Source organism: Sturnus vulgaris, chromosome 3, assembly GCF_052056855.1.
Source record: "Sturnus vulgaris isolate bStuVul1 chromosome 3, bStuVul1.hap1, whole genome shotgun sequence".
NCBI lineage: Eukaryota > Metazoa > Chordata > Aves > Passeriformes > Sturnidae > Sturnus > Sturnus vulgaris.
Genome location: NC_142245.1, coordinates 85,192,045 through 85,207,404, shown reverse-complemented (window position 1 = coordinate 85,207,404; position 15,360 = coordinate 85,192,045). Strand labels below are relative to the sequence as shown.

The following is a 15,360-nucleotide window of genomic DNA, read 5'->3' as shown; positions in this document are numbered from 1 at the left end:
GGGCACAGATCAGGAAGTAAAAGACACTTGATAAAGATCAAAAAGGAGAGTGCTAAGAGCCTTATGGGAAAGCTCTGATAAGCATCTTAACTGTTGTTAATTGCAGACAGTGCAAGAGAATTAGTGGTTTCTCTCAAAGCTGGGTGATGAACATCCACATGACAGTAAAAAGGTAATTGTGTGCCAAAAAGCTCAGCCAAAAAGAAGTTTGGCTGGGTATCCAAAGCTGATCTTTGAATTTCAAAGAGTTGACAAGAACAGAGCCGTAAGTAATCCATTACCATAACTGTAATTCCAAACTGCTCCACACTAAAAGGAGCTTTTAGATTAAAAGTTACATGAAGTATTGATATTTTACATATACAAACAGGTTGAAAGCAACATTAGTATAAATGGATGGATAGAAAATTACATAAATAATGAAGCTGTATCCCACATAAAATATTCCAAAACATGAATGTCCCTCAAAAGTGCATCTACTTCTTATTTTAAATAAGCATATTGCTGTGCTATCCTAAAATTGACCCTTTTTATTTACCAGAAATAACTTATCTAATAAGAAACTACAGCTTTCTGTTATGTATGTGTCAGCAATGCATTTTGCCTAAGTGCTTTGCCAACTCAGTCTGCAGTGGTATGTACTAAGCATGTTATGCATGTGTTAAAAAATCTGAAAAGTTTCTTTTCCAGAAGCATTGTAGTTATAAGTCTTGCTTGAATGTTTTTGTGGTTGCAATGTAATGTGTGTGTCGCACACCAATTAACATACCCATTTATGTTTATCATACATATAACATCATCTGTAATTAAGTAATGTGATTACTATCGGCATAACAAGTATGTTTTTCCCTCCCACTCCCTGACCTGAAGAAAAGAACAAGGGGAATCTTCTAGCAGGTTTGTAGTTTCTTTTCTTTCTTTTCTCTGTGAAATTGCTGTTTCCTAATGGCTTTTAGATGTCTTGGGTTCTGTACAGTAGGTTCAATGAACTGCAACAGTTGATGGATAATAATCACAAATTGGAATTTTTGAAACTCATATGCTACTGAAATCTGCTTCTTTGTCACGGTTTTTCTATGGGAAAAATAGGCTATTTATAACACATCTAACATGCTGTAGCTTTGAGGGGCTCAGTTTGAACAGTGGCAGAGCAGCCAATGGACCAGCCTTCCCAGACCCAGCTCCTGGGCAAGGACATGGCCCCAGCTTCTGACATAAAATCGATGCAGGAATTGCAGTGGAAGTTACAGACATAGTTTAATTTGGTGATGTGAAGAAGCCCACCAGCCCTCCATTGCAGGGAGGACCCTTTGATGGGGCTAGTTGGATGTCACCTTTGCCCTGCAGGAGCATCCTCAAGGCTTCCTCAGTGCCATGTATCCACATGTTCTAACTTTTCTGTTATCCCATCCTAAGGAGCCAGACTGTATCTCTGCTGAAGAAGGTGCCCCTGCTGTCAGCCGGGAGCACAGGTGGGCTTTCACCCAGCCGAGATCCCGGCTGAGCACCGACTGCCTACAGCTGGCAGCGGTGAGCCTTGGCAGGGCTATCCTGTCTGGGTAAATAAAGCTCTCCTAAGGCAGTGGGAGAAAATGCTGCTTTGCTGTACTGATAGCCCAAATCCTTAGGGACAGGAAAGGCCTCAGTGGCTATAAGAGAAATTATCTCAGAAACTCGTTAGGGATGGGAATCAGCAGGTGTCTGGCAGCTGGCACTGCAGTATCAGCACACTCAAACAATAGCAGACTTTACCTCCCAGCACAAAATGCTGAAAAGCCAAGGAAAAAAAGTGTTGATGACACATCAGCCCCTGAAATACATCCATCCCCAAGTTGTACTGTGGTTCACAAATGCTTCTGGGTTATTCAGTCAGGGATGAAAATCTTCACATCAATTACCCATGTCCCATTCCACTTCTCAGACTGCTCCTCTGGCACCTGACTACAACATTTTCCTGCAAGCACATCTAACTGCTGTTAGTGTCACTGTAACTCAAGGGGACAGGATTTGCTCTGGCAGTTCTGGGACTTTTTGTATACATTACCTCCACAGGCTTGCTAGCAACATATTGATCTCATTAAATTATTACAGTCTGATCCAAACTTCTTGCACTCACCAGCTGTATTTCCTAGTCTTTTGACAGCAGCATTTAAAATTGACTTTTTTAAAGGTGACACACAAATTGCTAGTAAATAAGTACATCCCTCTAAAACTGGGATTTGTGCAGAGGAGAGAGGTTATTCCCAGTTGTACCTGCAAGCACTAAAGGACACAAATTTACTTGCAATAACCGGAAACTAGATGAAAAAAAAAACCAAACCCAAACACTCAGCTGTGAAAACCATGTTATGTTCTCCATATTAGTGATAACAGTTGTGGCTTTAGAAGAAGTCAACAATTTAGCCAGATTTATTTACTTTATTTTCACTGAATGGAATATATTTGCTCCTTCAGAATCACTTAACTAATATGTGCACTGCTGCAAATTTGTGTATATGTAAAAATGAACTAGTTAACTTCTGAGATCATATTCTACAGCAAAAACCCGACAGACCACTCAGTGCCTTTTAAAAAAAGGTGTGTTTTGCCAGTGGCTGTTTATTGCTTTTATGCTGATATATCACCGTATGTTTGTATCACCTAAAATACATGTGGTGTATGTGGTCTTTTGTGGCAAAGATGTAAATGAGAACTGCTGCAATGTACTCTGAGATAACTGTCCTTGAGTATTTAACTTGTTTCTTACTGTGATGCTAAGTGACTTGCATGGGATGCTATGTGAACTAAGAAAGCTTCTTCTTGTTTCACTCTTTAAATGAAGACATGTTTGCACAAGTAGTACATTGGATTGCATTCTGAACATGCTCTTTGTTCTATATTCCCTTCTAATAATAGTGAAGAAAAGCTTGTATTGTGTTAGGGAAAAGTTCATTACCTTCTTTCCTACCAGATTTATTTATATTTACAGAAATTAATTCTTGCGTTTGGTAATGTATAGACCTACAGTCTTTCATTAGGTGACTAAATGTTGCTATGCATTTGAGAGAGCTGTGCTTATGAGGCTGTAGCTTCAGATTGATTTTATTAAAAATATATATGTTGTATTTCCCAAAATTTTACACATAAGTATTCTAATTAATCATTTTTCAAGGAGAAATACCTACAAAGATGTAGACAACCTCTCTGGTGTATCCAGGCTATAAATGAGATATTTCCATAAATCAGTTCCAGAGTTGTGCAAGTTATTTTAAAAGCCTATATGTTAAATTCTTAATACCTGCACACACCAAAAACAAAGAGTATTTATTTCTGTTCAGTTATACAACATGGCTGAAATAGTTCCTGTGCTGGAAACTAGATCAAGACTGATGAATCTTGTGACATAGAGAGAGCATAATCAGTCTTAAACTGTGTGTAGGACATGCACTGGGTGTCTGCAAAGGATGAATGTCACCCATCCAGTCTTGTAACTCATGAGGCTGAATATGCATTCCCTATTCTGACAATTCTCTCTGGTGCAATAAGGAACAGTTTTGCCAGTATAAGATCTTCGGGAAAAACTCAGCCCTGTTCTGAGGGAAACAAGTGAATTATATTATGGAGTTCTTTCACCTCCTATACTATATCTGTTTCTAAAAGTAGATTTAATGTAAGCACTCTGCATGCACCATATAAAAAAGAAATTGCCAATTATGCATAATCTAACTTGAGGTGGAAAACCTAACCCCTTATCTAGCCCTGGAATGCTTAGTAACAGAGTCCTCTATCTCCCCTCACTCCTAGTAAGCTTTGTAGTAATAAACAGAAGCTCTTCAGGATGTACATCCCTCGGAAACATAGGTATTCAGCATCCTGCCTATTCACATGATGTTTGAGAATGCCAACTAACATCAGGTGCATGATTCATTCACTTCCCCTCCTTAGTGCTTTAAAATTCCTTACTTCTCCAAGTGATAATTCCTACTTATTTTTAAGTGCTTGTAAGTCCCTTTTTGCTTACTGCCTGCAATGCCATTAACACAATGGCAGCAACACCAGTGGTTTCAAACTCATCCAGCCAGACAATTGCAGTGTGCAGCACGCCGCGGTTTTAAGAAGCCCCATTCCCCTTCTCTGCCTGAGACTTCAACTTTTGGAATGCATTACCCTATGGAAGTCTAAAATTGGGGTTGAATATTTGGGTAAAGCCATTTCCCCAAGTCCAAGAGGATTTTTATAACCATGGCAGTTGATTTCTCCATCTAATAATTAGTGGAGAATATTAAGCCATAACATGGTAGGCAATTACAACAGTCAAAATGTGCAATTGTTCTTGAGAAGAATCCCCTTGGACACAGCTTGTGGATGATGTGCCTGCATCCTGTACTGGAAGGTAGAGGAATGCATGTGAAATCAAGCATCTGCTTCAGCTGAATTCTGTGGAAATTGTGTCTCTTACCAAAAATGGTAATTCCTAGATAAATGAATCTTACGGGAAGAAGCCTGTGATTCATATCTCAAGCTGATTGCATTTTTTCTTACTTATTAAAAATAATGTAAAAGACAGTAGAAGTACAAACTAATTACAGAAAATAAGGATCAAAATAGCTTCTCTTCATTTAGAAATCATTTTGGAAAAAGAAAGAACACACAAACACCCTGAATATTTACTCTTTCTGTTTGACAATTGAAGTATAATGGACTGTGACCTGAAATTCTTGTTACTACTTATTGAAGGTATGAGATATAGCACTAAATTTCTTGAGTTCATGGTCCTAGCATGAGACTGGTGGCAAAGTCTTGAATGTTTGAACTTTATGTCTCACAGAATTATCCGTTGTATTTGCATTTGTTCAACTTAGCTTAATTTCAGTAAAAGTATTTGTAGGCTCAGTAAGAACCAACACCTGTATTTATGATAGTTAACTGCTGAAAATTGGCATGTGCATCTCCTTGCTGTTGTTTACCATACGAGATAATTTCTGCCAGTTTTAGCTTCTGTCACAAGACTCAAATCATTCTTCCTCACTCTCAGACTCTCCAGTTATTTCTGATTCATTTCAATTTCTTCCTAGTCTTTCTTCCACCAATTGGCTCAGTATGAAAAGCTGAAAAACAAGGTGTAAATTGTGGCCAGTAGCAAGCAGTAATGCTGCAGGTCTGAGGCTGAGGCAGAGCAGAAGTTTATCTTGACCAGAAACGTAGGAAGGTGACATGAAAATGGGGGCGTGGGACTGGGATGGAAAGAGATGCTCAGTTAATAAAATATAGGGAGATGGTCCGTGGAAGACAAAGCGATCAGAGCTTTATATGCGTTTGTCAGTTAAAACAAACTCACCCAGAGTAGTCATTTAGACCAGCAGAAAAGTGATCATTCGCTCTGCAGTGAAGCTACAGTGACCTCTAGTGTCTCTACACACCTATTCCTTCATAAATCAAAGGTGGCAAAGGCAGAATTTGAAAACGAAGAAATAAAAAATAGAAAGTCATTTGCTATCCTAGGGAAGTGAGCGTCTTGGGCATGCAATGAGAGGAATGAGTCATAAGATCCTACAACTGACCTTTCAGAAGGCAGACAAATACAGAAAAGTATTTTGCTTCCCTTTCTACAGCTGCCAGTTGTAATTGATCTCCACTGAAAGATACTTCAAAGTTGGAGTGTTATCAATAAGAATACATTCCACAGCTTTCAACCTGCAAGAATAGAGGAGTGATAGGTCCAAAGAGACCAGGCCAGGGAAGACTGTCATAGGAAGCAAAAATGTATGTCAGCCAGTTGGGCTAAATTATCAGTCATATAAACTACAAAAAATTATTGACAAACATACATCTAAAGGAATGTAGCTGTGGATGTCTCAGATCATTGTCATTTATTTTTGATTTAGTAACTTGTGCAATTTTATTTTCCTGTTTCTTTTTCATGGTTTTTGCCTTTTGGACAAACACCCAACTTAAAGTTTGTGAATACTTACGCAGATGCATGAATATCCAATGGTCATTAACAGATTTACATTGATTCAAGGGATTTATTTGGATACCATGTAAAAAGAGAGAAGAAAAGGTGAAAGAGAAATATATAATAGGCCAGGATTTGCAAGATTTGAAGGATTTTTAGCACGCACAAGGCAGTGCTGATACAACCAGCGTTAAATCAGAATAAAGGGCCCTAAAGGAGTCAGTGGCTATTGATTTGAACGCAGAATGTCCAAAGATGCTTGAATGGTGTAAGATTAGCTTAGCTCAGTAATTTTAACACCATCTCTACTGCTATTGCAACAAGGAATCCAGAACCAGGAGCTAGGCTTTATCCTATAAGGAAAGGGACTTTCACTTTGAGGAAAATCCTGGTAAGGGTACACTCAAAGTGCTCTGATTCAGTTACTCCTTCATGATCTGTTATTTATCATACATAGAAGAGCACCATGATAGTGTGTTCCCAAGCACAAGCTTTCTTCTCCCAACCTTTCTCCTCCACTGTCAGTCACACAATTTATGCCTATGCTGAGAAGGACCCAGTGGCTTCAGGAACATTTCCCACCAGTCTCAAACTAGGACCAGGGATCCAAGAAGTGAAGAACTGCTATAACTAGTCTCTTTGGGTATGCATCTCAAGATGCAAAAGAAAGTTTTCAAACTGCTTCCTTCGGGGGCTGTGTTTCTCTTCACCATGTGGCACCCTCTGCATGGACCCTTGGCATGCCAGTGCATTGTCATTGCTACAAAGCAGATTTGATTTGATTTTTAAAGTATAAGTGCTGCAGTTTACATTAATATTTTCATCCTCAGCATTGCACTTTCGAAAAATGTCTATAGCACAGAAAAAAATGCCTACTGTTCCTTTCACCATTACCTCACTGCTTTGGAGAGCTAAAGATATTCAGGTTAAGTAGTCATTGTGTGTCATTCAGCTTTTATAAATGAAATAACCATGTCTATCAATCATTTAAAGATAGCCAGTGCTTTCATTAGTACAAATTAATTGACAGAACAACATGTGCTGTTTTGACTTTGGTTTTAAATTTTCATTTTTATTTTGGAGTTAATGTGATTATAAAAAAATATTATTTATATAGATAGTTTTTTATGGCTATTTTATCAATTTTCCTTTCATTTTTATTAGTTCAGCAGGAAGAGAGCTGTCCAGAAACTTTTTAATGCTGATATTTGAGGAAAAAAAAAGCAGTTTCATTTGACTTCATTTTTCAATACCAAGTACAGTTTGAGCCATAAGGGGAGTTAATAAAAAGGGGGACACTTGTAGGAATAATAACTATAATAAGAAGTCACTTTTGATTCTTTTCCTCATTCTGTATAATATAACAATGCACTAATGTGATTAATAAATATTTTATAGTTTATATTTTCATTGTTGTACAGTGCAAAAGATTCCTGAGCTGAAATAGAATTCAGTCTTAAAATGTAATTTGTATTCAAAGTTAAATTTTGGAACTCACTTTTCTTTCAAATACCAGGTTCTCTGGGTCTTTTGTATTGCTTATGCCACAGCACTGGGTAACAATTTACAATGGAAATAGATAACATTTTCATCGCTGTGATGTATTTATTTCAACAATTGCTTATTTGGACAAGGAAAGGGGATTACACTGAGAAATTATCATAAAGGTATTCTTTCAAGTAATCCAACATGCCATATGGAAATACATTTATCTAATAATCTTTCTATTGATGTGCTCATTTTTTAGTATTCTTGAAAATTATCGCATTATAAGCATCCCAGCATGTGTGTTGCCTGCAACAAACTGCATCCTTTCTGCTCTTAGTGATGTTTGTATTCAGACTGAAATGCTATGCTTTGCTATGCATGGACAAAGATATATTTATCTCAACATTTCACAGCCACAGAGGTTTATAACTACTTTCTATTTCATATAATTTCATATTAACACTGTATTTTCAGAATGCAGGAGGTTAAACATCCAAGAACCTCATAGTCCATATTAGCTTTAGTTAATTATCTGCAGGATTTGTTTCTGTTCAAAAGGTCTTATGGGCATGCTGAAATTAAATCCAAAGACCTTGAGAATACTAGAAAGTGTCTTCAAGAACCACCAGAATTTTCAGGTAGACAGTCTTTGCTAAAGGTGTTATAAAAGCCCCCTCCCCAAGCCTACATCAGGGCAGTAGGACTGCAAGTCCCAGTAACACCACACCATGAACAGACACTGCATTGACCTCATCATCTCTCCCCTTGAATGAACAGGACCACTGATCAAGGTGACCATGCCCTTGCTCAACTAATTGAATTTAACCTTGCATATAAAACAAGGTTCCCAGACCTTGGTGTCAGACTCCTTCTCTGTTTCCCCTTTGTGTCTTCTGCTACAGGAAGGGACAAACAAAGGCAAAAATGTTAAATAATGAAAAAGCACAGACAAATAGTCACAGTGACCACAGGATTTGGGCAAAGGTAATTTAAGCACTGGGAAATAGAAAATCTACAAATCCCACATTTGGCTGGCTGGAGGGGAGGATTACAGGCATAACAGGGGAAAAAAAACCCCTTACAATTAGTCAACCATACGACTACAGGGCCATCACTGATGCAGCAGACACAGTCATGAGCTTGGCTGGGCTCTTCTACCTGTCCAGTACCACGTGCACATAGTCAGCTCCTAGCTTCATCTTCAGCAATGACTTTAGACAGCACACAGCATATCATTACATTTCCATTAGTCAGTCATCATGCTGTTTCTTGGATATTTTATTAATTTTGGTTTTGTTTTGTCCAAGTAAATGCTCAAACAAGGAATTCTGGATATGAGTGATCACTAATCATGCATATGAAATGTTGGAAGTGCCAAATCCTGAAAAAGCATGAATATACACTAACAGTATTTTTGCCTGCTTAAAAGAAACCAAACCAGACAATACTACATGGCATGCAGTAACAATAAAATACATTTTGGTTTTGTTTATCTGAAGATATGGCCAGAAATGCACTGAGCTTGGCTGACTAAGATGGAAACAAACCTATTTCAACTTCAAGGAATAGAAAAAAACATCATAGAGATTAATGTATAATAATTGGGTGAAATTGTTTCTATTTTTATTTTTAATTTCCTTTAGAAGGTTATTCTGTACTGTATGATAGACTGCCAATGCTAATGCTTCTATCAAAAAACAATTATATCAGATCAGTTCCATTCACAAATGAAATATATTAAATGAAAATAAAATTGTGTAAGAAACAGATTCATACCAGTGAGATTTTTACACATTATTTTTAATAATCATACAATAGAAAAAATAAATGGATTTAAGTAACTATGAAATAAAATATATTTCTCTGTCTCACAGTCAAAAGCTAAGTTTTAAGGAGCGTGTCCGGATGGCCAGCCCACGAGGTCAAAGCATTAAAAACAGGCAATCTTCAGTCGGAGATCGCCGGTCACCAAGTGCTGACATTGCCACCGAAGGCAGCCCAACCAAAGTGCAGAAGAGCTGGAGCTTCAATGACCGAACCCGCTTCAGGCCCTCGCTGCGGCTGAAGAGCTCCCAGCCCAAACCCATGGTCGATGGTAGGAGTTTTTCACCCTTTGTTTGCCACTACGTGCTGCTCCCAGCCTGCTCACACTTCTGCAGGCTTGCACAGTGATTGTACACATTTTAGGAAGGTAGAAAGAATTGCACTTTGGGGCCAGAGATACAAGCCAGCAATAGACTGCTTCAAAGAGCCCAATAATATTATTATATTTTTAATAACAAATCATGTCAGTGGTGCATAGGGAGCAACTGGTGGGAAAGGGTCACTATGAAAAATCACAGTGGACTAAATGCATCCCCAGGGTTTGGCTGCAGCAGTTCCTCTGTCATGGCCCCTCTCCCACTACTGAGCTCAGCTGTTGTCCAAAGTTGCTGCCTCTTGCTGGTGGTCCACACAGCACAGCCAGCACTGTCTGTGCCTTTGGCAGCCAAGAGCACAGCTTGTGCAGAACTGGCTCCCTCAGGCAGAGTCCCAGTACCTGCACTGGCCATGCAATCACCTGACACCAAGGGATACACTACTGGGTGCTTTAACAGGGTTTTCTTGATAAGGCAGATAGATTTAGCAAGTAAAAATAGTGTTATTGCTTTTATGTTTTGTTTTCTATAGGGTATTTTGGATGTAGAAAGCACTCCTAAAATGTAAAGAGGTGGATCTAGGTGAAAACAGCTTGTTGAACCTGCAGCAGGCAGCCCAGCCTTTACCTCAAGCTGCCTCCTGTGCTAGTCCATTCTCTAGATAAAGTCCAATTTGTCATTAAACTAACCAGTATTCAGGCAAGGATCTTCATCTGACAAAGCTTGCCAAAACAAAGACAGTGTCTCTAACCATGGAGCATCAAACTGGGTGACAGCAGCCTCCCAACAGGAGGGAGCTGAGAGAACCGGGTGAAACTGACCCCTGTATGGGACGGGTCCAGGACTAAAAGGTGCACTCATATAGCTCTGGGGGTACTGCTGCCCCAGTGGATTTTGTTTTGGGTCTCTCCATTCCAGTATTTACCAATCTATTAATGTTTTGCTCTTTCTTGTGGTATCGTCCATGTAAAAAACAAGAGAAACAAACTGGTTGACTACCACAGAATGCAGTGACCCTGCCTGAATGGGAAAGGTACAACCTCTTTCTACAATGGCAATCATGCATGCTACATACAACAATTGTGGTAAGACTAATTAGACAGAAGTGCGACATTGATGTTGCTTCCTTTTTAAGAGCACATATTATCACAAACATGTAGGTTGCAAAATACTCATTGAACTGCAATGCCCCATCCCTCAGTGAGGTTGTTCTACACAACAGATCTCTTCAGGAAAAGCCTGGGTAAATAAACATTTCCTGGAGGGCAACCAAGACAAACCAACGGCATTTGCTAAGGTCATCATCCCAGGCTAGTCCTCCCCCATGGAGATGTCTCAAATGCATAAATTCGGAATTTGCCTGTGACACAGGGATCTGCTGGGGTATATCAGCTACTAGGATACAATCCAGGTTGCTCCACTCCACTATCCACTGCTATCCATTCCTATCTCCATCCTGGGGCACTGGCCCTGACTTATGTCCCATGGTAGCTGTATCAGAGGGGCTGTGTGACCTTGCCTGAGTCTCACTCTGACGTGAAGGACACAGACAAGGCCACAATGGGAACTGACAAATGTTCTAGGTAGCACAGTGGTTGAAGCTACCCTGTCTAAACTTAGGCATCCTACTGATGCCTTGGGTTTTAGCTTTTATATATTTCAGATTCTCTGCTGCCTGCTATGTAACTCTGAAACTTCATATTAGATGTTAGTAATTTCTTATCGCAGAGTAGTTAGACAAAAAAATCCCTTCCTAGCTTGAGAATCAAGGACAACTAGTATCCAAAAGGCATAAACAGCAGTGAAGGGAAGAGGGGAAGCCACAGGGTTGAGACTTCATGACCTGGAGCTGTAATTGGACAATTGACCCCAATATGTAGATGAACCGAAACTTATAAAAGTGTAAAAACTCATGACCAGGATCCATCTTGGATCCATCCTGGGTGTAGCCCTGGCCAGGCTCTTGTACTGCTCAAGATGTATCCTTTTAAGGCCTTTCAGTAAATACCTATTTTGTTCATTTAACTCTGTCTAGTCTCTGTTCCAGGTCAGCCTCTCTAGGCATCACTACATTATCACTTATAAAGCACAAGTATCTTTCCCAAACTGCGTCAGAAGTAATTTCATAGGTTAAACCCCTATAACTCACACTGTGCCTGGAAGTGACCTAAGAAGAAAGTAATTTTTTAAGCACTCTCTCAGAGTATCAGTGGCTCACTTTTGCCCCAGCTCTGCAGTCTTCACCTTACTGAAGCACCTGTTTCATTTTTCATCAGCCTATTCATCATAGAAGTATTTCCCCCTATTTTGTCCTGTACATATCATCATCAATAACAACGAAGTGCACAAGCAGATCGTGCAGCCTCTGATTGTTTCCCTCTCACGGAAAAGGTGGCATAAACAGCACCTTGGGTATATCAGTAGATAAAAGACAGTAACAACAACAGAGTGCTCGTTGCTGTGCGTAAACCCTTGAAGATCTTCCCGCTCCTCAGGGTGAGCACAGCCTGTTTCCTGGTCAGTGATTTCCAGCTACCAGTCCACCCTTATGAACTGGGGCCAACAGATACAACCAATTTTTCATCTGTGGCAGAAGGAACAGCTTCCATTGTCTCTAGCTTTTAGGCAAATGCCAAGTTTCCATTCTGGGACCTCATCCAACTACTTCTAGGACCAGTATGATTAGAGAGATGTCCAGTGTACTCACTGCTGAGAGACAGCTCCCTGCTGCCTTACCCAAACTTTTGCAGGAAAAGTTGGGCACTACTAACCTTGATTTCTTTTTCTTTCTTTTTTTTCATAGCTTAATGCTTTCTGCATTTGACAACTCAGTGAAAAAGATCTCAAGATGATGTATTTAATTTAGAACATCTTGCATTGTTCACTGGATGAAAAAAAACCAGTATTTGCAGCACATTATTCTTATCTTTTGCTTGCCAGATCCTCCAATTTCCTCCTTGAGGTATTCCTCAGCCAAATAATTAATAACTTTGGCAGGCCAATCATCAAGTGAAAGCTAGAAGCCAAATTTTTCTGGGTGAAATCTTGGGCACAAAACAGTACCCTTGAACAGCTGGTCTTTCTGGTGATTCCCATATCTCTGTAGGGTGTTTGGTGGGAGAAGAAATTACATTACAAGAGACCTTTGGGGCAGTGACAACACAGTGCTGGATACCCAGTTTAGTCAAAAGTTCGTATCAGTGAAAAAAATAGAGTCTTACTATGAATTTGCTCTTCCAAAATAGAAGACAGAAGACATTTCACTGTATAGGATGTGGACTTGTAAATGTTCTGCATAGGCAGAGGACTGAATTCTGTGTGAAAATAAAGAAAGGAGGCAAATATATAAGGAGAGGGCTCCCAGAGGAAGGAAAATTGTTAACATGTGAGGATGATTTAAGGCAGATAGATGGTCAATACAGAGACATTGCACTGCTGACTGAGTTCTAGTAAAGACATGGCTGGAATCTGGGCCAAAACTATCAGAAAGAGGCTGGAAAAACTCAACATTAACAATTAGAAACTGGCCTGCAAAGGGAGGTTTCTAGTCCAGACAAGAGCTCATGGGGGTAGCCAAAAGGCTAACCAGATTGAAAATGTAGTCCTTTGCCTCTTAGACTATCCAGCAACAAACACTCTAGCACTCCCCTACTGTGTATTAAAATCACAGAAGGAGAATTTCTTGGCAGCAACTAAAATACTTAAGCCAGCCATAGGTATCTCCCAAAAGGATTTTGGCATAGCAGCCTTAAAACAATATGACCAAAACCATTGCACAAATGTCTTTACTTATAGTTAGTAACAATCTTCTGAAACTGCCTATAAACCATTTATTGCCATTGACAAAGTGGGTCTGACAACGGCAGTAATTATTTCAGTTACATATGTGCATTTGCCAATGGAATCCAAACCCGAGAGAGGTTTGATGGTTAGAGAAGCCTTTGGTGGCCTGACTGGAGGTGCTTTCTAGGGCATTTAACAATGGCACAGGGGAGTAAAAGTGAATATCAAGGCTTACATAATGTGATTTTAAATACCTGTGCAGTCTCCGGTGACATGTGGTTCACAACTTCCAGAAATGTTGTTGAAGACAGGACTGTGCACAAATTAACAAAGGTGCCAGAATGCTGTATTTCCAATCCCTGTTATCTGCCTAAAAGGGAATTATCAGGATGAGGCAGATAAAAGGGAAATTTTCACCAGTCAAGAATGGTAAATAGTGAAGCTTTACAAAGTACACACCTAAAAAGGATGATATAGGGTCATGGAAGAGCCTTCCCCAAAGGGATGCCATGTCACACAGGTAAAGGTGCTGTCTGACCTTGGAGCCACCTACAATCCCCTCTGCACCCGTACATAAAGTGAGCCAGGAGCTACCTCTGTCCCCAAGGCCTCCCCATGCAGTATGGCTTAGGTCCTTGTTAACAAAAACAGGGAAGCTGCAGCCAAACTGATTGTGGGGAGTGGTGCCCAGAACATGAGAATACCCACCAGCAGGGCCAACCCCATGGCAGAGTCTGTGTTAGTTATTAAATAGTACAGGTGATTGCATGCCTTGCTTAAGGCACTGTGCCTGTGCCTCCCTGTATGTTTTGTGTCCATCCACAGAGACTCAACCACACAAAATCTCATCTTTACAATGGTGTTCCTGTCCTGTTTTGTTTTCTGCTTACCTTACTTTCTGAGGAACAGAACCTTTTCTGCTTAAATCATGCTCCAGTCTTGTACCACCACAGCTGAATTAATGAACTAATATTACGTTGTGGATGCAGTTTTCTGTGAGGGACAAAAATACCCTATTATATTTGTATTTTACCATCTCATGCTCTGAAATGAGTTATTGTGCCTTTACTGTAACCTAGAGACATTGTGTGGCTTTTTGAATAAAACATCAAAAGCATCCAGCACTGGCAATATTACAAACATATTTCATTTGATTAATTAAAAAGAAGTCTCTAGGGAAATATATGATTTCTTGCACCATCCCCAAACATTATGCACTCACATGACCTCTAGCCTTTCATTCCCTACAGAGTACTTGCACAAAATCCTCAGGGTAGAGTATATTATAAGAGCCATGGAAAGAATGCAATTGTGCATTTCAGCCCCCATGTCCTCAGTTACTACCATGTAATTTATGTATTGCAAAAATGACAAGTTTTCCTTTCAGTAGCATAAACAGCTTGACCTTGGATAAGGTTTACTTGATGTGGCAGAAGTCCTTAGCTGGGTTGCTTCTACATCCTACATCTAAGCTTAAATTTGCTGATTCAAAGTGAAGCTGCATTTTGTCAAAGTTTGAATGAAAATTATTAGCAATATATCAATCTGTGCTAGACAAGACATTTATTTTCTTGTTATTGCCTTCCATAGAGCAGATAAAGCTCTCATTTATTACCATTGTCACTGTAATTAACTAGGAAGATCTGGCATTCTGATCTAAGTTTTGAGTAATTTTTGTGTAAATAAGTACAGGCCATTGTTTTTGAGGCATTATTTTAGTTCATTCCAACCAAAATCCTGGCCATATGAGTTCACAGTTCAGTCTTTTTCTTTATGATACCTCTTGAAAAACTCGCTGTGCACCATTGCTCACTGGACTCAGTGGTCACAGGTGAATGATTATTAAGCTTAACTCTGTGAGGAACAGCAGCACACCATCTCACAGAAGAATGAGTTGCATGGGTTTGGGATACCCTCATCTGCAGTGAAGACTATACAAATGAGATAAGAGCTAATTTTGAGAGGATGCTCATAAAACTTTCCAACCACATGTAATCCACTTGCACCAAATCTGAA

The 15,360-nt window shown here is 39.6% G+C and overlaps 1 protein-coding gene across 1 annotated transcript in view; it reads left to right on the top strand.

Moving 5' to 3' along the window:
* KCNQ5 (potassium voltage-gated channel subfamily Q member 5) overlaps positions 1 to 15,360 on the top strand; it is a 277,602-nt gene that overhangs the window by 240,505 nt on the left and 21,737 nt on the right. Inside the window, exons 9-10 of the mRNA XM_014870228.2 lie at positions 871 to 897; positions 9,298 to 9,518. Coding sequence (XP_014725714.1) covers positions 871 to 897; positions 9,298 to 9,518 — 248 coding nt within the window. The remainder of the gene's footprint in view (positions 1 to 870; positions 898 to 9,297; positions 9,519 to 15,360) is intronic.